Source organism: Delphinapterus leucas, chromosome 15 (genome assembly GCF_059928025.1).
Source record: "Delphinapterus leucas isolate spDelLeu-1000000601 "Yukka" chromosome 15, BTC_Dleu_Yukka2, whole genome shotgun sequence".
Taxonomy (NCBI): domain Eukaryota; kingdom Metazoa; phylum Chordata; class Mammalia; order Artiodactyla; family Monodontidae; genus Delphinapterus; species Delphinapterus leucas.
This window is the reverse complement of record NC_143143.1, coordinates 40,553,092-40,574,891: the sequence shown is the minus strand read 5'-3', so window position 1 is coordinate 40,574,891 and position 21,800 is coordinate 40,553,092. Positions and strand designations below refer to the sequence as shown.

Below are 21,800 nucleotides of genomic sequence, written 5' to 3'. Positions count from 1 at the left end.
ACTCGGTGGAATTATCTGCGTAATAATCCAGCATCAGACAAAACCTAGCAGGGCTGCCGAGCAGTGATTGGCAACAACGTCCACAATAACTTATGCCCTTGAGCGAGTCTGCACTGAACACATTCTGCGGTTTCCAAGGTGTCCGTTCTCTTTTCTCCTTCCTGTGCCTCCCGCCCGCCCCACCCCCGCCGCCCCTCCCGGAAGGGAGCGGTGGAGCTGGGACTGCTGGGCGGCGGCGTCCCGAAGTTAGAACGCTGGCCCTAGAGCCAACGGTCAGGGTCCAGTGTACTCAGTACCGAGGGGCCACGCCTGTGCAAAGTGCGCGTCTCTCCATTTCCCAAGAAACCAGTGTCTGTACCTCCTGCGCGTAAAGCGGTGTTGGCCTCTGGGTCACTCCCTGTCACCCCAAACACCAAGCAAAGAGAACACATCTCAGGGACTCACAGGCGGGGAAGCTCCTGCCGTTGGCTGCCTAGCGCTCTCGGATGGAGAGGTTAACCGGAGCCCCGAGTCAAAGGCCTCTGGCAGGCAGGCAGGCAACAACTATTGCTTGAGAGGCTAGAAGGAACCTGGGGAGAGAGTGATGGTCAAAATGGACAGGTGGGCAGCTATCTCCTTCCCGTAAAACCCTGCGCCCCAGGGAAGGCCTGCAGGGCTTGGCGGAGACCCCCGGGTGTGACGTGTCACGCCTTTGTCCCAGGGCCTCGGCAGCCACTCCTCAGATCAGCACTAAATCCATACAAGCTCCAAAGCGCCTGGGACTCGACCCCAGAGGACACAGCTGGGACACCCGTGGGTCATCGACGGACCCAGAGCCCAGTGAAAGAAGATGCAAGAAAAACACTCAATCTCTGGAAGCAAAGGAAGAAAAAGGGGGATCCCCCAAAGCCAAACAGCCCCCCAGACCCAGTAACCTAGGAATCAGCGCCAAATATAAGGAAATCCGAAACACTCCCTACCATCAATGGACCCTCTCCTCTCTCTCCTTCCACAGTCTAGGGTCATAAATTAGGCTAGTCTTCCATCCAATAACTTAAAAAAGGACGAGGGATGTACTAAGTTTTGCCTGGCTTGGGCCAGTTAGCAGCCAGTTTTTCTAGAATCTCAGTCACTGTTCAAAAATGGAGCTTGAAAATTCACGCGGGTGTCGGAAGTCTTCACGCGGAGGAGGCGGGAAGGCGGAGCCGGGGTGGGGGGCGGGGAGGGGGCCGGGGGCGGGGCGGGGGGACCCGAGGGCGGGAGCGGAGGCCGGTGGGCAGCGCAGAGACCATGCCGCGGGGCCAGACTCTGGCGCCGGGCTCGTATTGCACAGAAGGAGGGGCCGCGGCTGGCGGCGGTCGCGGGTCAGTGGTCCCCGCACATGGGCAGGTTCACGAAGGTGAACACGTTGAACTCAGTCATGATGGAGAAGCACAGGAACACGCCGTATAGGAAAAGGCACCCGCACCCGAGCTTCCTGTCCAGCTGCCACTTGTTCAGGTGGACGCCAAACACCTGCAAGGCACAGAGCGGGGTCAGAGGGCGCGGGGCGGGGCCCGCCCAGTCCTTCTCCCTGGACTCCGCCCCCCTCCCCCTGCTCCCTGAAGCGCGCTCCAGGTTTCCCTCCTGCCTCCCCGATGGCTCCCTCTTTGTTCCTTTTGCGACCCTGTCCCCTCATCCTGACCTCTCACTGTCCGAGGGCGCCGGGGACTCACACCTAGGCCTCACTTTCCTGTCTACGCTCACTCCGTTGCGGGTCTTCTCCAACTCCTCAGCTCTAAGCCCCTCCAATGTTCTGGCGTGTCCAGCGTGGGATTGCTCCTGAACTGGGACTTGTCTTTCCAATGGCTGTCCAGACCTGTCCCCTTGGATGTCAGATAGGTGCTGCAGACTTAAGATGTCTGAACTCTTCCTCCCCAAACCTACTTCTCAACCCTTCAACAACCCAGCTTGGACAGCTGGTCAGTGGTGAACCCCGTCTCCCAGCATTGTAGGGCTTCAGTGAAGCACAGGGATGCCCCGAAGCTAGGAGGGAGCACTCCGACGTCACACACAACTTCCCTACAGGCCTGGGTAATGGGGCTGGTATCAGTGACTACCTCACGGGGTGGGGTGGGGGGTTGGTGAGCTCCAGATGGGAGAATATGTGCGTTAAGCACAGTGTGTGGCCATTACAAGTATAACCCTAAGTCATACCCACCTGAAGAAAATCCTAAACGGCGAAAGAATGGATTTATATGGGTTTTCACTTTTGTGTAAGGCAGTATTTACTTTGGTAAAACCTTGACATTGGACTTGCGTCCTGATGCTGTAAATTACTTCTCCTGCCCTTCTGAATTCCCGTTCTCTAGTATATGTATGTTCACATACCAGGTGTGATTCAATGAGTACTTCCTTGAAAAATTCAGGAGAAAACACACTGCGTCTCTTATTGTGAAAATTCAGTAACATATGTGTATGTTAACAGGCACTTCAAGTGGATCAGTCCATGTGGTGGTGTGAACTTGTTCCCACCAAACGTGTCAGTTGAGCTGGAATATTAAATCGTACAAATGGATGTGATGGCCAAGGTAGTGCAGTGGCATAAAAGTGCACTGTCAATCAAGTCTATTCTCGGTCTTTGAGTACTGGTCAAATCCATGGATTTATGAAGATGTTTAGTAACCTGGAATAGTCAGTTAATTGGGATATAACCTTCCGTCGACTAATCTTGCAGAAAAAGTGGGATCTCCCTTTGGCTTTTGATAAAAATTTGTGTTTGACATGAGATGGACCCAGCTTCTGAGAGGAGGCTGGCTCCTTTCAGAGAGGGAGAAGGCTTTCTCATGGGTTGCCAGGATCCACTTCTGGAAGAAACAGCCATGAGATGGGGCATCTGGTGGCTGACTGTCTCCATCCACCAGAAGGCCACGCCCATCTGGTGTCCGAACAAACTGTAGCCACAGAACCCACGGGGGTGGCGGGGGGGAACATGGGAACTGGAGAGTGGAGAGAGCTGCAGACCCACCGTGACAAAGACGGAGGCCAGGAGCAAGCCCACGGAGTAGATCAGTCCCCTGCTGTTTAGCCGAATCTGTAAGAAAGGATGACATGGAGTCAGGCTCCTGAAAGCATGTCTGCGGAGTGCGGGGCAGTGAGTACCAGTGAGTCCAGGGATGGAGAGCAAACGGCAGCTCCGCAGTAGAGACGGGCGATTTCCTGGACACCCAAGGTGCACCCTTGTCTGGTCCATCCTCAGCCTGATCCCTCTCAGCCTCCAGCAGGTGTCCAGTGACTGCCCCTCGGCCATTTGAATTCTCCATCCTGTGTGGCCTAATTCTTATTTCCTGGGGACCTGACCTCCAGCTTGCTCGACACACAACTTTTAGGGTAAATTTAATAACATGGGTCACGGGAGCAACATTTTGAAAAATATTACTAAACTTTTTATCTCTGTTGCATTCAAATGTCTGTGACCTTCACCCAAACTTCATGGGAAGTGGTGAGTGAGGGCTGCTATCTTAAGCAAGCAAAGAAGAGGAAAGCGTTAACATTCCATTTCTGATACTTCGTTTTGTTTGTTTTTCACAGTAATACAGTGGGGTTAACTGGCAAACTCTGAAGAAAAAAACCAATTTCTGGAATTCTTAGGGAACAGCGCTGTCCAGTACAATTTCCCGCAATGATGGAAATGTCCTACATCTGTGCTGTCCAGTATGGTAACCGTTAGGGACATGGGGCTCTTGCGCACTTGAAAGGTGGCTCAAACAATAGAGGAACAAAAATTTTAATCTTACCTTTAATTAATTCAAATTTACATTAGAAGAACCACATATGAGTAGTGGCTGCAGTACTGGACAGAGCAGATAGAGAGTATTAAGGGGCCAAACGGGCCGACAAAGATGGTAAAGTTTCTTCCATGGTGTCGAGAAGATGCCCCTTCTGCTTTGTCCTGGGTCCTGAGGCCGGATGCCTGGAAATAGGAGGGGTGCCTCGGGGCAGCCGTGCTCACAGGGCGCCCCCCTGACCAGAAGCAGCAGCATCACCTGTAGCCTTGTTAGAAACGCAGAATCTCAGGCCCCACCCAGACCTCCCAAATCAGCAAACTCTGGGGACAGGGCTCATCAACCTGTATTTTAATAGACGCTCCAGACAGTTCGGATGCACGGGAAAGTTTAAGAGAAAGTCCTAAGGGTCAATCCACTTCTGACCTCCAAGCGTCCTGAGGATGGGACTTTGACATTCATTTTTCCCCGGTTCTCTTGGAAGCTCTTATGTGCTGCAGCCAGGTTGGGGGACTACTCCCGACCCCCAGCAATGTACACTGTCCTGCTGGGAGTCAAATGCTCACCTGTGCTCACAGAAAGGAAAATGAGGCAGGTTGATTGATTTCATCACAGAACTAAGTGGTGATTATTAGTAGGAGTGGTTTGGACAAGGTTCAAGGTGCCTCTTGCCGCCCTTGCCCCAGTTCACCCCCAGGTATGGGTATGGTAGCCTGTGGGTGTCTCTGTAGATGGGTGTGTTAGTTCATCTTTTGGTGACAGGACACTGCATGCCCTAAATAGCCAACCCTTTCTGTGGGGACCCAGAAGCCTCACACATCTCACTAAGCAATGTTCTGTCAGAGGGAATGGGCAGGACTCTCCCCTGCCCACACAATCCCTGTGAGCCAACCATCTGCTGAACCCCAGCTGGGAAATTATTCCCATACCATATGCCTCCCGAAGACGAAGGGACACAAATCATATCTCCGTGCCACTAAAGCAATGGGTTGACACGGTGAATCCATCGCAGACAAATGGGAGATCAGCCCCGTCTCAGTCCAGCTGGTAGCTTAACTTCCTGCGGCCCCTCAGCCAGGCTGTGGATAGAGTTTCCCCCTCTCATCGGCTGTGTTAGTATAAAGAGGCCAGCACCCAGGCGTACATCACAAATGACTTGTACTGAAAGAGAGTCTCTTCTGAGCTCTTAATTCTCAACACAGTGTGGATTCTTCCAAGAAGGGGGCCATTGCATTCCCAGCCCAGCTCGCCCTATGAGCGCCAGGCTCCAATCCTTGTCAGCAACGAGGATTGAGTAAAGTGATTTCCTGCCCTTAAGAAACCAAGAGCCAGTGAGAGCAAAAGGCAGAGCAGGACAGTTCTCTTTGGCCAAGGCTTTTCAAAAGGAATCAGGTTCAACCAAAGCTTTGGAACTTCACCCTGTCTACATTCACATAAACTCTCAAAGGACAGTGCTGCTGAAATTGTAAGTCGTCTCTAAAGACTAAAGACAACCAACTTTTGTGGGGTTTCTGAGTATTTTTCACTTTTTCACCTTTTTCTCTGTAGCTTTCTTGGCTAATGGACTGCCACACACACCCAGGGGTGTATTTTTGTTTTTTCATTGTTAGAGACTTGGGCTCTCGACGCCTGCATCGGTTCCTTGCTACCTTACTGAACCCCTTTCCCCATGGACGTGACAGTCAGGAATTAGGGTTCTGTCACTTGCCTCTGTGCCAGCATGAACACCTCCAGCCACTGGAGACTATCGGTGGTTGGAGTCAGGGGTTGGCAAATGCAGGCGATGGGCCAGTTGTGGCCCATCGCCTGCATTTATAAATAAAACTTTATTATAACTCAGCTTATTCATTGACACATTGTCTGTGGCTGCTTTCATGCTACAATGGCAGAGACGAGTAGTTCTGACAGAGACGGTATGGCCCACAGCACTTAATGTATTTCCTCTCTGGCCCTTTCTGGAAAAAGTGTGCCGACCCCTGGTTTAGGGCATGGGCTCCAGACCCAGCTTCCTGCTCAGTCACCCACTCGCTATATAATCATGGACAAGTGACTTAACTTCCCCAGACCTCAGTTTTCTGATGTATAAAATGGGGATGATACAGTTCCCACCTTAGGGAGTGGTTCTGACTACTAACTGAATTAATCCATGTTCAGCTTGAACAGGAGCCGGTGTATAAAGTCCTCAATAAATCTGGGCCATTATTCTCCATCCACTCGTGATCTGCCTGGGCCCACTTCCCTGGCCCCCCAGATGCTACTTTGATACGGTCGTCACCTGACAGCTCCCTGGTCAATGCCTCAGTAGGTGACAAACCCCATGAGAGCAGGGACCACGGCATTTCATCCTCCGCCTGGCACGGGGCTGGGCACAGACCACGTGCTTGATACATAATCGGTGAACGATCAGGAATGCCCTTGAGGTGGCGTTTTGCGTGTGGTTTACAAAAAGGCCAATGCTTCTGTGGGGCAGGGTGGACTGGCCAGAGAGACCCTGGATAATGTTCCAGAAGCAACGCAATCCCTGCCCCCAATCCCCTGTCTCCCTTCCCCACTTTTTTTATGTGTGTATAGCTATTTTTTTTTCACCCAACACTTTATTATGAATGCTTTTAAGCATTCAGAAAAGTTGAAAGAATCAGAGCATCTTATTTTTTTAATGAACTTCAAAGTAACCTAGGACATGTCACCCCCATCACTTCAGCCTGCATCTCACTACACAGGGTTCACTAGTAGTTCACAGCTCTTACTTTTAGGTGCTGTTTCCAGATGGTGAAATTCACAAATCATAATTGCACCATTCAATGTGTTTTGAGAAATGCATACACCCACGTCCCCCAAAGTCCAGCCGTGACGTAGAGCACGTCCATCACCGCAGAAAGCTCTCCTTTGCCCTCCCAGCCAGTCTCACCCAGGGGTAGTCACTGCTCTAAGCTTCTCCATCATACGTTGGTTTAGCCTGTCGTATAAATGGCATCTCACAGGGTGCACTCTTTTCTGCCAGGATCCTTTTACTCAGCATACGATTTTTTAATGTATCCCTTCATGTTTTTCATTGCATCGATAGCTCACTTCATTTTGTTATTGAGGTATCATGGACATCTAACATTATATTAGTTTCAGGTGTACAAGATCATGACTTGATATTTGTATATACTGGGAAATGATCCCCGCAACCAGTCCCCATACATAATTGCAAACATTTTTCTTTCCTGTGGTGAGGACTTTTAAGATCTACTCTCTCAAATATGCTCAGTTCTTTTTTAACAGCGTACGTATATGATGGATTGCTTAATTATTCTCTTCTTGGAGGGCTGCTTCTAGTTTGGGGCTATTGGTGTGTATTGATTTTATAACACAAGCAAAATGAAAAGAGGCCGACAGTGGAGACAGGAAAATGAAGAGAATGAAGACAGCTCGGGACTCCTCCGGGACCTCAAAGGCACCAGCTCACATGCTGGCAGCCCCTCTCTGCCGTCAGTCACTGGTAGCCCTTACCCAGCTGGAGCAATTCACTGCCTCCCCCCATGCCCATCCTCTTTGGGAACACGCAGTTGAGTCAGATGGGGCCCTCACCTCCTTCCCATTTCTACTCTGCCCATCCCTCCCTAGGTCCTTTGCCTCTTCCAAGTTCACTGGGCCCCTGCTGGCTTTATCCCCCAGCTGACGCTGATCTCCTCCTAACTTTCCCCGTGGGGGCCGGCTTCTTACCTCCCCAGCTAGTCCCAGTGCTCTAAGGGCAGATGCCTGGGTCTTCAGTTTTCTGTCATTCCACACAGCACCTAACTGCCCCCCTAACTCCACACACTGTATGTTTAAGTGAGCATCTGCTGGTGATGCTGAGAGAGAGAGAGAGAGAGAGAGAGAGAGAGAGAGTGTGTGTGTGTGTGTGTGTGTGTGTTATGTGTAAGGCAGTGAGGCTGGATGGCAAAGAGCACAACTGGAGAGCTGGGTGGGGAGACTGACCACGGTGAAGGTTGGCTTTAAGCCTGATCTTTTTAAGCAAGAAAGTCAGAGGGCACCAAAATTACCTTTTCCCCCCCAGTGGAGGCAAACATGCATATGGTAAAAGCACAGATCTCAAGTGGACTGTTGGATGAGTTTTGACAAATGCGTGTACCCAGGTAACCCACACCCCAACGAGAATATAAAACATTTTCGTTACCCCAGTAAGTTTCCCTGAGGGCAGCAAATCTTAACCCTCCCGAACAACTGGTTTCTTGGGGGCTTGCTAAGCCAGACAACCTTAGGGTTAGCTAAGATGCTAACCTCTGGAAAAGACTTGGAGCTCCAGCTACACAGTGTGGACCCAAACTGGCGTCTCCCTGCTCTGCCTCAGAGATGCAAAGCCCAGGAAGTGCAAAGGCAGGGAGTCCCCATGGCAATGCCCTTCTGAGAGCAGGCAACACACTCGGATTGCTCAGCTCTGACATTTAACATTGTTTTTATCTCTTGCCTTCAAAACTACGAATTTTCATTCCCCAATTCCCTCTTGGCAGTTGTTGGAGAGGAAACAGGAGGCTGGCTTGTTCCCAAGTCAACAGGAAGTTAGGCTCCGTGGATGTGTGGTTTTTAGTAGGGACGCACACAGAGACCATGACACCCCTAGTTTCCCGTGTGCACGTGGCTCATAAAACAGCTCCCTGAACCCTACACCGTTTGTTTGAGGACCTAAAAAACCCCCAGCCTCAAAGACTCTGACTCTCCCCACATTACAGTTTAAAATCTCTGTATGTTTTGAGGTCAGCTCCACCCAACCAGCAAATTCTTTTCAGAAAAACAAGAAGCCCCTGGATTTTCTCTAATTTGGTTTATAACTTGGAACACATGTGGTGCGTCCTTTGCATTTTCTGACTCGGGTAGTTTGAATACTTGCTTGGGCTTTGGTTCCAAATGGATGTGTCCAGCCGTGACTTTAGGTTGTATAACATCACAGGGCGGGGATCTCTCTCCTTGAACAATTAAATGACATCAGAAAGTAAACAAGCCGACAGAAAAGCAGCACGTTAAAGGCAGCTGGTGCCCAAGTCCCTTCCGTTCCAGAGCACACACACAAACACAGGATTGCACTGAATTGTAGTGGCTACTCCTCGAGGTGGCTTGTTCTCCCTGTAAACGTGAGACAGCTGAGGTTCAGGGCAGTGAAGCTCTTAACCAAGGTAAGATTCTGCTCACCAGCGCGCGGGTGTGGGTTCCCCCGACACATGCAAGCAATTCTGTGACCCCAGCTGAGTGTCCTGCACTTTAACCTGCCGCTACCTACCTGGAAGCCGCAGCAGCTCCCACAGGTTAGGCCTCAGCTCTGCAAGGCTGTACCCGCCTCCCCCTACTTGAGATGCCAGCTGTAAGTCCAGGTTGTCACCTGTGTTTTTGACGACTGGGTTACAGTTAGGGAGGTTCCAAGAAGGAACCTTCTTCTTAGGTTCAACTAGTTTGCTAGAGGGCTCACAGAACTTGGAGAAAACCTTTACCTTACTAGATCACCGGTTTATTATAAAAGGATATAACTCAGATGGAAGTGAGGCACAGGGCAAGGTGTGGGGAAAGGGCTGGGGGCTTCCAGGTCCTCTCGGCGGGGGTGGGGGGGGCAGGCACTCTCCCTGAATCTCCATGTGTTCACCAACCCAGAAGCTCTCTGAACCCTGTCCTTTTTGGGCATTTACAGAGGCCTCATTATAGAGGCACAACTGATTAAATCAACGGCCACTGGTGACTGACTGAACCTCCAGCCCCTCTCTTCGCCCCAGACTTCAGGGGGTTGCGACTAAAAGTTCCAACCCTCAAATCACAGGGTTGGTTCTCCTGCCAAGCAGTCCTCATCCTTAGGTGCTGACCTAAAGTCACCTCATTAACAGAAAAAAAGATACCTTTGTAGCTCTCCTCAGGAAATTCTGAGGGTTTTAGGAGCCCCGTGCTACAAACGAAGAGTAAATGTATATTTCTTATCATAAATCACAGTATCACACACGGCCACGAAGCTGGTAAGGGGTCAAGCCTGCACTCAGAGTCGGCCTTCAGCCTGTAAATTCTAGACTCTTCCCTGCACCTTGCAGGGCACAGGGAAAAAGCCAGAGTTCTCTTCACCTGCTAAGAACTCTCCAAGGTGGCATCTGGGCCTTTGGCGCCCATCCTTTCTGGAAGAGTCCTGAATGCACAGCAAGAACCACAGGTGCCCGTGCAGCAGAGGCCTGGGGCCGCCCCATCCAGGTCCCGTGCTGCCCCCATCCTCTTGCCACTTTGGTGGAGCCAGCTGACTCCCCAGAGCCGGTACTGGCGTCTGTGCCTGAGGGCTCCTCCCAGAACTGCGGAAGTGCCACCCGCCCCACCAATGTCCCTCCAGCTGCTGCCGCCTGTCTTCCTGTCACACCTCCCCGCTCCCTACTGGGCTCTCCTCCTCCCTCCGCCCCCCCCGAATAAATGCCTCACCCCATCCTTGTCTCAGGATGCAGTGGTCTCTGGGGGATCTAAACTTTGATAGACCGTGGGACTGAATCTGCTTCAGGCCTTGGTGACCCAGGTCAGCCCTTTCCTGGGGGGCCGGTAAAGACCCTGTCTTCCCCCAGGTATCATCTCATTTTCCTGAACCAGCACCTGAAATCTAAAGGGCAAGATTCACCTTCAGGGGATTGGGTGGTGTCATGGTAGCCCCCAGGGTCTTGTTAGAACAGCCTCAAGAAGAACCATTCATTGCCATGTCGCCCAACGATCCCCCAGTAACCCCTCCAGGTCTGTGGGAACAGTTTGTATTTAGACGGGCCCTGGCAGTGCCTGGATTTTGCTGGTGTCCATGGTGTCAATACTCCTGCCAAGGTCAAGTGCAAGGTGCCAACCAAGGGTCGGGTGGGGAAGACCTCTGTAAGTCTCTTCTTCCCCTGGGGGTTGGGGCAGCGTTTTCAGTAAAAGGAAACACTGGTCCGGCAACTGGAGCAGCATCCAGGTACCAGGAGCCTGATTCAGGAATGCTCGCTAAAAAGACGAGAAGGAAGATGCAGAAGCATCGAGTACCGACTGGTGGGTTATGGGAGCGCCGGCTGAGTCGGACACAGTTCTGCTCTCAGAGGCGGAGGGAAGATGACCGCCCACGTGACTGCAGAGGCAGTGGACGTGGCTGGGGCAGCTTCCTGGAGGAGGTGATGGCTGGCAGACAGCCGGCCTTGGAAGAAGGACCTTGGGAAAAGCCTTCCTCCACGTGGCCACTCCTTCTGGAAACATTCTCGGGCCCCACTTCCTCCTGGTTCTCCCCCTTTCTGGCTGACCACTCCTCAGCCTCCTTCACTGGATGGTTTTTTCCTGCCTGACATCAGGATATGGTTCTGGGCTCTCTTCTCTATTTACACTTATTTCTTTTAAGAGCTTTATGCTTGAAGACCCACAATAATGCTCTCGCCTGCCAAACGGAGACCTTGCCTCTGAACTTCAGATGCCTTTATCCCACTGCCTACCTGACATCTCCACCAGGATGACCCTCAGACACATGAAACCTAATCTGTCGTAAATGGAACCCTGGGCGCTGCCTCTTAGATATGCTCCCCTCCACCCCTACCCAGGCTTGTCTTCCCCAGGTCACATATTCTCTCTTTCCTACAAATGCTTCATAACTGGTCTTGGGCCTCTGTCTTGTCTGGCTCCAACCCTTTCCCCACGCAGTAGCTGGAAGCTTCTTCCTAATGGGAAAATCACACCACCCCCTTCCTTGTCTCCATGGCCACGGCTCTCAGCGTCCTTGCCCACGTGGCCTCTCTGGGCTCTAGCTGGTTCCTGCCACTCATCCCTCTGCCTCCCCGCCTCCCACCCCCACCCTCTGCCCCCAGGCAGAGGAGCTGTCCTCGGGTCCTTCCGTGCACAGAACCTTCTAGTATCTTGGTCTTTTACTAGCTGTTCCTTCTGTTTAGAAAAAGCCTCTCACTTTTATCTCCTTGGTTTCTGATAATCTCAGATTCTCAGAATAAGTGTCACTTCCTCACATGCATTCCAGGTACCCTGATCCCTGCCACACACAGCCACATGCTGCCATGACTCCCGCATGACCAGCTCTCAGGAGAGCATGCGTCACACTTGGGTTCGGAATTGCCTGTGTGGTCATCTCCTCCCAGAGGCCGGGGCTCCAGGAGCACAGGACGGTGTCTGTCCAGCTCACTGAGGTGTCCCCAGCGATGGCGACCAGCTTGGCACACAGAAAGCAGTCAATTCATGTCTGACCAGAAGAAGGATGAGAACATTTCTGATCACTTCTTTTTACCTCTGTGGATTCTGGAATCAGGGGGGCTCTTGCTTGGAAACAGAAAAAGACAGACACCCTCTACTGCCTCCGTTCATTGCTTCTTAGATTCATTTTACATTTCTAAGCCCCAGCTCAGAAATCAGATTTGCCCTGGCTGCCCGGAGCCTGCCTGGTGACTTTCTTCCTGCGGTTGGAGCAGGCGGAACAGACATTTGTCACCAAAATGGGACAAGAAGTACTCATTTTCCAAACTGACTTTTAGAAATAGTTTTTATTGGGGGCACTTAGGTAGCGAGCTGGCTTCTCAGCAATACACAAGTACTAAGAAATGCCCCAAATCTGTAAAACTGCCTTGGTTCCTTGCTGTCAGATGCCTGAACCTAATCCTTGCACAAAACAGCTGTCTCAGTGGTAATTATCCAAAAATTATGACCTGGAAATCCATCTAGGCAAGATGGGAAAATTGCTTCAGAATTGTAGCAGGTTACCTGCTAGGGTGAGGAGGCCATTAAACCCACACAGGCTGCTGGGTGCCGATGTCAGAGCTACAGAAAGATGTCACGTGGTTACTGAAATGCTAATAGATGGAGGCCCCTGAGTGTCCTTTCGGAAATGACACCCTCTCCCGGGAAAAGCTGGAGGCGGACCTGAGGGAAGACCAAATCGCTCGTGGCCAATAAGCCTCTAAATGCGCTTTTCCATGAACCTGGAGCTATCTTTCCAAGCAACTCCTGCATCTCGGCATGAAGTTACACATTGGTGACCCTACAGTGTGCCTGGGCGCGGGGGCTGGCCCCCAAGGGCCTGATGCAAGCGGCGGAGGGACCCAGGGCCTGGACAAATGGATCATCTTCATGGAAGGATCCAGAGCAGTTCCTCCAACACTCAGATAGAAACCGCTGTAGACTCACCGCTTACTGCAGCCTTAGGCAGTGGCGGTTTGAGCTGCACCAACGCCTGTGAAATCTGGGCGTCAGGAGTTCTCTTCCTTCCCGGCTCCTTCTCTCTTTACATGAAGTTGAAGTGCTCACCGAAGCCTTAATAAGCAGACCCTGTCCTCTCTCCCAGCAAAGACTCAAACTCAGAGGCCCCAGCGACGACCCTCACGCTCCTGGGCGCCAGCCGGGAACGGCGGCCTCTGTGCCACGATTTGCTTTGGCCACGGTTCTCCCTGGCCCAGCGTGAAGAGAAGAAACCTCACTGTCCTCTCTCTGCCTCTCTCTGGCTGTGGGATTTAAGCTCTGAGGCCCTGGGTGCCTGACCTGCAGAAGCGGGCCTAGAACAGCACTGCGCTGACAGTGAATCCCTGACCCTGGCCCGCCTCGCCCCGCGCCCTGGCCTTCCTTCTGTTTTCAGACACAGCTGCCCGGGGTACCCTCTTGTTACAAGGCGCCCCCTGCCCCTCAAATCCCCCACTCTTTTTGGCCACTCACTGATCAGCACAGAGCCCACCGCCCTGGGCAGCGGGTCCAGAGTGACGGGCGCCCCTCACTGTCACATGCCCACCTCACTATCTCCACGGGCTTCTCCTCTGAAGTCAGTAGCCCCGTGTTTGTCCCTCATGGAGTCTGTCTCCCTCGACCCGACACACGGTCTAAGGGGGAGGGGCTGCCCTGCCTTGTTCACTCTGTATTCCCAGTTCCTCACCAAGTTCCCGGCACACAGTACATGCACGATACGCACTGATGCTTGTCTCACTTAGCTGTTGTCAGAATTAGATGAGCCCATGTGTGCATGGCCTCCCTGGAGTTGCTGGCGCATAGTAGGGACTCGATGGATGTTAAGCTATTCTCATTGCTGCTCTGTTTGTCCCCTGCACTTTTCTCAGGTCAGCCTGTTCCTCCCTTCTGCTCTGCTCACATGTCTTCCTCCCCAAGTGAGGTGGTGCTGATGGGAAAGTTAGGATCCATCCACCCATCCATCCAACAACTATTTCTTGAGCACATTCTAAGCACCAGGCACTGTGCCAGGCAGAGAGGAAACAATAAATGAGTAAGACGGGCACAGTTCCTGCCCTCGGGGAGATCACTCCTCTGCGGGAGGCTCAGACAAAGGGGCAAAGTCAGCCTTGATGGTACCTGCTGATGAAAAACACAGCAGCGACATCTGACTCAGGTATGGGAGGTCACAGTGGACATCCAAGCTGATACCCGAAGGATGAACTGGAGAGAGAGACAAGGGGAGTCCTTGCTGGTGGTCCTTCCCTGCTCTGTGAGGTGGTCTGGTTCCAGGGGACAATTTTCTTCGATCCCTAACTTACAGGAAAACCAAAAGACATAGCTTGGTTGGGCCAAATTGGGCCACTGTTTTGGTCTACCATTACTAGACAAAGAGGTAGCCTGCACAAGTAAAGTTTCCCAGAAAATTAAAGTCTACCTACATGCCAGCACCTTGACTGCTTCTGATGAAATTATTTCATTCTTAATTTTGTCTGGATGACTGAGAATGACCACCATGAATATCCATTATTTAACTGGACTGAAATACGGCAACACTCTCAGGAGCTACTGATGTACGAGGATTGCTCGCCTCTGCAATTGAGGAAGTAAAATGTATTCTCTATTTAAACAAGTAAAATGTCCTGCCGTGTGGATGGCGAACGCGAAGTGGACAAGGTTTTACACTCAGGCTCCAGCCACGGGGAACCGATCCGGGTAAATAACTGTCAGACAAAGTAGGGAAGAGAGGGGGCCAACAGGGATGCAGGGAAGAGCTTATGTGATGCTCAGCGTGGGCTGTACTTGGGGGCAGTGCCTGGAGGGATGAGAGGAGTCAGGCGTGTGGGCAGGACTTGGGGGGTCTGCTCATAGAGATTTCCACCCTCTTTGAATGCCCTCTCAATCAAAGAGATGAAACTATCTCAGAAAACTAAGTAAAAAGTAGCATTTTAAAGAATGCCACTTGGATCTGAGGGTGGTTTGATTACTCTGCCCCTCCCCTGATTCAGCTCACCTGGCTGCCTCTACCTGCCTCTTGCCCATTTACATTTTAGCTCTGCTTCAGGATGAAAACTTTTCCTGACAGTGAAGGTTATCACTATTTATTAAACATGGATTCTAGAATACAATGCTTTAACTGCAATATAATCATGGGCTTCCTAACAGTTACTAAGTTTTGAATAGTACTGAAAAATAAATTAACTAGGTTTTTTTCCCCAGAGAATTTTAAAAGTTCAAAATGTAATCTCCTTTTCAACAAATGATGCTGAAACCCCTATATATCCACATGCAAAAGAGTGAAGTTGGATCCCTACCTCACACCATATGCAAAATGAAATCTCCTTTGGTTTCCCTGGGGCTCATGAACTGTTTATAGATTATTGAATTTCTACTTTCAGAAGAGAGGCCTACATTGGACGCTGGTATCCCTGGAATAGAATGAAGATCTCTCTGGCACTGGTTACAGAAAGAGAAGCATTTGGATAAATGCTTCTTTCTCTGGGCTTTTCAACCAAATGTTTTCCCCCAAGAGCACTCTCTTGTGTGCCACGGCTGCTTATAAACCAGAAGTGGCCTGCTTCTTCTCCTGCATTTCCCCCTCAACTTCAAAAATAAAGGCAATCTTCAACCACAGAATTTGATGTGCTCCTTGTACAATTCCAGAAGAATGACCAGACTGACTGATGACCCAGTTATGACATCCACAGATGGAAAACATGAATTTGGACCAGACATCTAATAGGGCCTGAATTTTTGTGTTCATGATATCACCCTGTCACTAGAGTTTGGAACCTGAAAAGGGTGTGTTTTCATGGCTGTGGGTGTTACTGATATGAGAATTATGTTTAATTTTCTGTTCTCTAAAGAGTGTTCGGAGAATGTCAGGAGAGGAAAAGAGGGCATGATTTACGGCAGACGAAGTGTCTCATGGAGTTGGGAGTTCATGTTCAATCAGGAAGATTTCACAGCTGGTAAGAGGCGTTGGTTTACCTCCAGGATGAGCTCTGAGTTTTGTTTTTCAATGGTTTTCATTTCACCTTCCGTGACTGTACCCTGTAATCCCAGTAAAGAAAAAATAAACATAATGGATCTTAGGGACATTGGAAGGATTTGCGTCCCCTGCTCCTGCCTGTTCATCCCTCCTTGGAGAGACTCAAGGTGGTAAAAATCTATTATTCATGGACTGATTTTCCAGGTTATTTAGAGCATAGTTTCTTCTCATCGTTTTGCTGCATGCTTTTTAGCCACTAGAGAAAACAAAAAGTAGTTGAAATTCATGTAGGGCTGAAGTTTACTTCTTCACAACTCTGACAAGAGGAAAGTGGGAAGGTGAAACAAACAGGAATCAACCAGGTGGATTGTTGCTGAACTCAGTGGATCCATACCCAGCACTCTGAGCTGGGTTCAGGGACACAGAAGCCAGGCGGAGTCTGCGGTGCCGATAAAGATGGGATGTAAAGATGGATCAGGAGATGAAATGACAGACAGAACACGCATTTAGAAGAGGCAGAGCCCTTGGAGAGAGGAAAGAGACATCCAAGACCGAGCATGACCATGTAACGACAGAGGGTCACCTGTAGTACGGCCTAGGGAAGTCAGGGTGTGCTCACAGCAGGGCTCTTGCTTGGAGCGGGATACACAGGCTTGAGGCCTGAGCTGAACTGGGTGATAATGGGGAAGGCTGAATGACAGAAACTTTCTCTATCCTTTGCTCAGGCGGCATCATCTTGCCTCAAAAATAAATGTTGAACCAACTTTTTTTTTTTAAATGGCATTTATTTTTTAAATTTTTATTTTATTTATTTATTTATTTATGGCTGCATTGGGTCTTCATTGCTGTGTGCAGGCTTTCTCTAGTTGTGGAGAGCGGGGGCTACTCTTCGTTGCGGTGCACGGGCTTCTCATTGTGGTGGCTTCTCTTGTTCCAGAGCATGGGCTCTAGGCACACGGGCTTCAGTAGTTGTGGCGCATGGGCTCAGTAGTTGTGTCTCGCAGGCTCCAGAGCACAGGCTCAGTAGTTGTGGCGCACGGGCTTAGTTGCTCCGTGGTACGTGGGATCTTCCCAGACCAGGGTTCCAACCCGTGTTCCCTGCACTGGCAGGCGGATTCTTAACCACTGCACCACCATGGAAGTCCCTGAACCAATTTTTTAAAAAAAATATTGGTTTGGAGGGGCACCTTCCATGCCCCCAGGCCTCAGCTTGGACCTGAAGCTTCCCTCTAAGTCATGAAAGACAGCTGTTGGTGAGGCTAGCGCAAGTGCAGCGGACAATTCACTCAAGGCTTCCGTGACATTCAACACCTTTTTCGTGGCTCAGGTATGTACGAGCCCCATCCTGTGTGCTCTGAGGATGCTCATCGTCACCGAGCTTCCCGTGGTGAGAATGTGAAGGGAAAGGCTGTGTTAATAACAAAGGAAAAGAATATGCAGGTGCCATGAAGCTGCCCCTAAACTGCAGGAATGAGATTAGGATAAAATAAAATGAAATGAATATTGTCGTTTTGAAAACTAATGAGGCATGTGTAAAGAGCTCCAAAACATTCGTCTTCTCTACAGCAATTCCAACTCTGGGAAAATAATCAAAAGAAAGAGCCTCAAATGTAAATACAGTTTTGTGGTTAATTTCCGCAGCTCTTTAAACTCTGTAAGACTGATGTACTAAGATGTCTGTGGCATCATTAGTTATCACCGTGGAAACCTTGAAGCAGCATCCGTGTCCAACTGCAGCAGGATGATTAAGTAAATTTTGGCACAACGAGGATATTAAACTGCCTAATAATGATGTTTTTAATGAGACTTTTAAGGAAAATATGTTTGCTGTGTGTAAGAAGTATTTTAAAGAGCAATGTGCAAAACTGTATCGCGTGACATCAGCTATGTCAACCAGCCTAGGAAGAGAAAACTATGCAGAAATGTTAACAGTTGATATCTCTGGATTGGACTATATGATTTTTATCTCATCCTCTAAAGCTGCAGTGTCTCATGGGCAGCCACAAGTCATGTAGCTATACAAATTTAAATTCATTAAAATAAAATAAAAATGAAAAAATTCAGGCCTTCACTTGTTCCAGCCACATTTCAAGTGCTTAAATGTCTCATGGGACTAGTGGCTACTATATCCCACAGTATGGCTAGAATATTTTCATCACCGCAGAAAGTTCTATTGGGCAGGTACTGCTCTAGAGTTTTCTCTAATTAGAATTTCTCTAATTCAAGTTTCTCTAATTTTCTATGAAGACCATGAGCTATTTTTATAATCAGAGAAAAGGAAGAAAAAAGTAAAGTTCAGATTCGTGGACTGGAGGAAAAACCCGAGAGATTATCTTAGGAATGGCAAAACAGAATCAAGGTGACTTGTACTGAAAGGAAGCAGCGAGGCTTTAATGAGGGTGTAAACAATGTGGAAAATACTGCTCTCAGATTAGGTACAGAAAAGATGTGTTAACCAGAAGGGAGGTGGTCCACACGGGACCCAGGAAAAGGAGCTCAGAGGCAGGGTTCGTCAGTGCACTCAGCATGGCTGGAGTGGAGGGGGCAGCTCAGGGCGGCAGAGAGACAGGCCCTACGATATGGGTGGACGCTCGGACGGCAGCAGCTCAGCAGCCCCAGCAGAAGGTTATCCAGCAAATCCTTCCTGTTTGGACTCCACCCTCAACCGGACACCCTGGACTGCAGGACTCATCCGTGTATCCACTCCTTCCTGGGTACACAGCTCAACTAATGACCTGGAGCTCCCTTATAGCTAGATGGGAACGTATGACTTATCTGGACAGTGGGTCGGGGCAGCCAGGACATGGACCACTTCCAGGCCTCATCCAAAACCGATCTGCGCCATCCTCCGTGCCCTTGCCCTCTCGGCTTTCTGAGTGGCCGCTGGAGAAGGACTCCAAGATGGTAGAGCCACCTGATGGAATAAACCTCAATCCCTGAGTTTCTGCTTGAAGCGTCCACGGGAGCTGCCAGGATAGAAACAACTGCAGCAGATTTTGAGCAAGAAATAAACCTTCGTTGGGCTACCCCAGAGAGATTCTGTGGTTATTTGTAATAGAGTAGTAGCAATGCTTATTCTGAGAAATAAAATTCTAACTTGACCTTCCGTGGGGAAGGTATCAATGCAACAGGTCTGGTTATTCAGTCCTGCTTGCCTCCAGCGGAGCCTAGAACTCTCAGGCCGATGGGAACGTGGCCCTTGGAATGTTCTTCATGTCACTGACTGATGATGTTGGTGTGTACACTGGAAATGACGGGGCACACTGGACCAGTTTGGCAGGATGTTTGGCAAGCTTTATGATGTGTACCTGGTGTCTGTGCTGGGAATCTGAGTTTTGTGATCACGGCTGTACATGTTGCAGGAGTGTGTCTACCTGACCAGCCCTCCAGAGAGCCTCAGACTCCATCTCCTGCATGTGGCCCTGTAGTGAGGCAGGACTTGGAAGCCTGCACCTGACCTCTCTGGACTTCTCCTGATGCATCTTATTTGCCTGTGGCTTTTACTCTAAACCCTTTGCTCTAATAAACCTTAGCTGTGACTATGACCTGCTGTTGAGTCCCATGAGTACTCCTGGTGAGTCAGTGAACTTGAAGGTGGTCAGGGGCTCCCCAGATACCTCCTCCATAAGATCTTTCTCCAGGAAAACAGAGCGCAAGTCATCGGGAATAAGTATGCTTTCTATCTGGCACTTGGGTATGTTAGTACCATCTGCTGGCATTCTAGCATATACGTCAAACTCTCGTGAATTTGGTTGATGTGAGTCCATTCATCAGATTCTGACTGACAACAATGGCACTCTTAGGAATCTTGGGAAGATTATCTGGAATCCTGTGACCACCCAATGGTTGATGCTCCTTCAGGTGCCAACCTGGATGACATTTCTTCGGTGTCTCTCTTACATGCCACTTAACGTGTGATAAGATGAAGCAAGTTCACAGATTTAGGACGAGCCGTGAGTGAGGCAGAAATAAAGCCTGTGGAGAGAGATCCCATTTGGCGGCAGTGGGGGGTGGTGGGGTCCAGGGAGGAGTCCTGAATGAAGTGCCATTTGCGACAGACCTGGAGGGAGGAACATCATTTCAAGTGGGAAGAGTGACGGGGAGTATGTGCATCTGAGTCAGAGTCTGCAGGAGGAAAGACTCCAGCAGGGGAAGCGCAGGGCACCTTCAGGGGCTGTGAGTCTAAAGGGTGCTAGCACAGCTCTGTGCAATATCTGAGACAGCAGGTGGTCAGGGGGGCATGGTGTTTCGGGAGCACTGATGGGGGACCATTGAAGGGCTGGCCTCTGGTGAGCACCTGTTTACCTTACGGTCAGCCTAGGCTAAGTGGTCCTTCTTCCTGGGCTTAGGGCCCAGGACTAAAACTCACTCCTGGGCATATACCCAGACAAAACTCTGATTCAAAAAGATACATGCACCCCTGCGTTCATGCAGCACTATTTACAATAGACAAAACATGAAAGTAACCCAATGGACATTTGTCCATCGATAGATGAATGGATAAGAAGATGTGGTACATACATACAATGAAATATTACTCAGCCATTAAAAAGAATGAAATAATGCCATTTGCAGCAACATGGATGGACCTGGAGACCATCATAGTAAGTGAAGTAAGTCAGACAGAGAAAGACAAATACCATATGATATCATTTATATGTGGAATCTAAAATACAACACAAATGAACATATCTATGAAACAGAAACAGACTCACAGACATAGAGGACAGACTTGTGGTTGCCAAGGGGGAGGGAGAATGGGGTTGGGATGGAGTGGGAGGTTGGGATTAGCAGATACAAGCTATTATATATAGGATGGATAAACAACAAGGTCCTAATGTATAGCACAGGTAACTATATTCGATATCCTGTGATAAACCATGATGGAAAAGAACATGAAAAAGAATGTATATATATGTACAACCGAATCACTTTGCTGTACACTAGAAACTAACAGAACATTGTAAATCAACTCTACTTCAGTAAAATAAATTTTAAAAAACTTATTAAGGGAAAAAAATGAAAAAAAAATCAACTCACCCACAAAAAACACAGTAACCTCTAATGGAAAATTGGGTAAAGCGCATAAAGAGATAATTATCCTAAAGAAGAACCCAAAAGGCCAATACATGGAAAAAAGAATACACAGTCTCTCTGGTAATCAAAGAAAGATCAATTAAAACACAGTTAAAAAAAAACTCATGCTGCTGAATCTCTCATAAAAGTCATCAAAAACATCATTTTGTAAATCCATATATTAGGTCAGTTTGAATGTTGTCATTTTTTATTAACTGTCAAACGAGCACCCACATGATCTGGGCCTGCATGTCCCACAAGTGCATGTCAGGCCACGAGCCCCCAGGCTCACTCTGCTCCACTCACCCTGAACCCCTTCCTTCTCTCCAACAGGCCAAGTGCACTGTTGCCTCAGGGCCTTTGCACGGGCTGTTCCTTCTGCCTGCAATGCTTTTGCTCTGCCCTGCCCCAATTTTCCCATGGTTGTCTCTCTCTAGTTATTCGGACTTCAACTCACAGTCACCTCTTGTAAGGAGCCTTCCGAGACCCCCCGAGGTAATGTAATGCGTCCTCTCTCACCACGTCATCCCGCAATTTCATAGTCAGCAGAGAAGAGATCTCGGCTCCTTAGGATGCGTTCTGCTTCCTTCCAACTTCTTGTGCTTATCTTTACCCTTTGGTGAAACCTCTCTGCCAACAGGTAGCTTCAAATGAACCAAAAACATGTGGCCTTTCTGCATGGGTTTCAATTTCATCACCGGACACACCTTCCCTACCTGAAACAGCCATGAGTGAAGTAACTCGGAGACAACCATCATCTGATAAAATAAGCCACCATATTTTCTTCAGAAAATACACTTACTGAAAACACATTACACAGATAGACTGAAGCA

The 21,800-nt window shown here is 49.5% G+C and overlaps 1 protein-coding gene across 5 annotated transcripts in view; it reads right to left on the bottom strand.

The window, feature by feature from the left end:
• Window positions 1-1,206: 1,206 nt before the first annotated feature.
• Window positions 1,207-21,800, bottom strand: part of SLC24A3 (solute carrier family 24 member 3) — a 459,014-nt gene continuing 438,420 nt past the window's right edge. Inside the window, exons 16-17 of one of the 5 annotated variants that reach the window (XM_022594224.2) lie at window positions 2,987-3,052; window positions 1,207-1,494 (exon numbers count right to left, since the gene is read on the bottom strand). In XM_022594224.2, the coding sequence (XP_022449932.1) occupies window positions 1,345-1,494; window positions 2,987-3,052 (216 nt within the window). In that variant the 3' untranslated portion in view covers window positions 1,207-1,344. The other 4 variants (XM_089896504.1, XM_022594228.2, XM_022594225.3 and 1 more) reach the window with 4 other exon arrangements.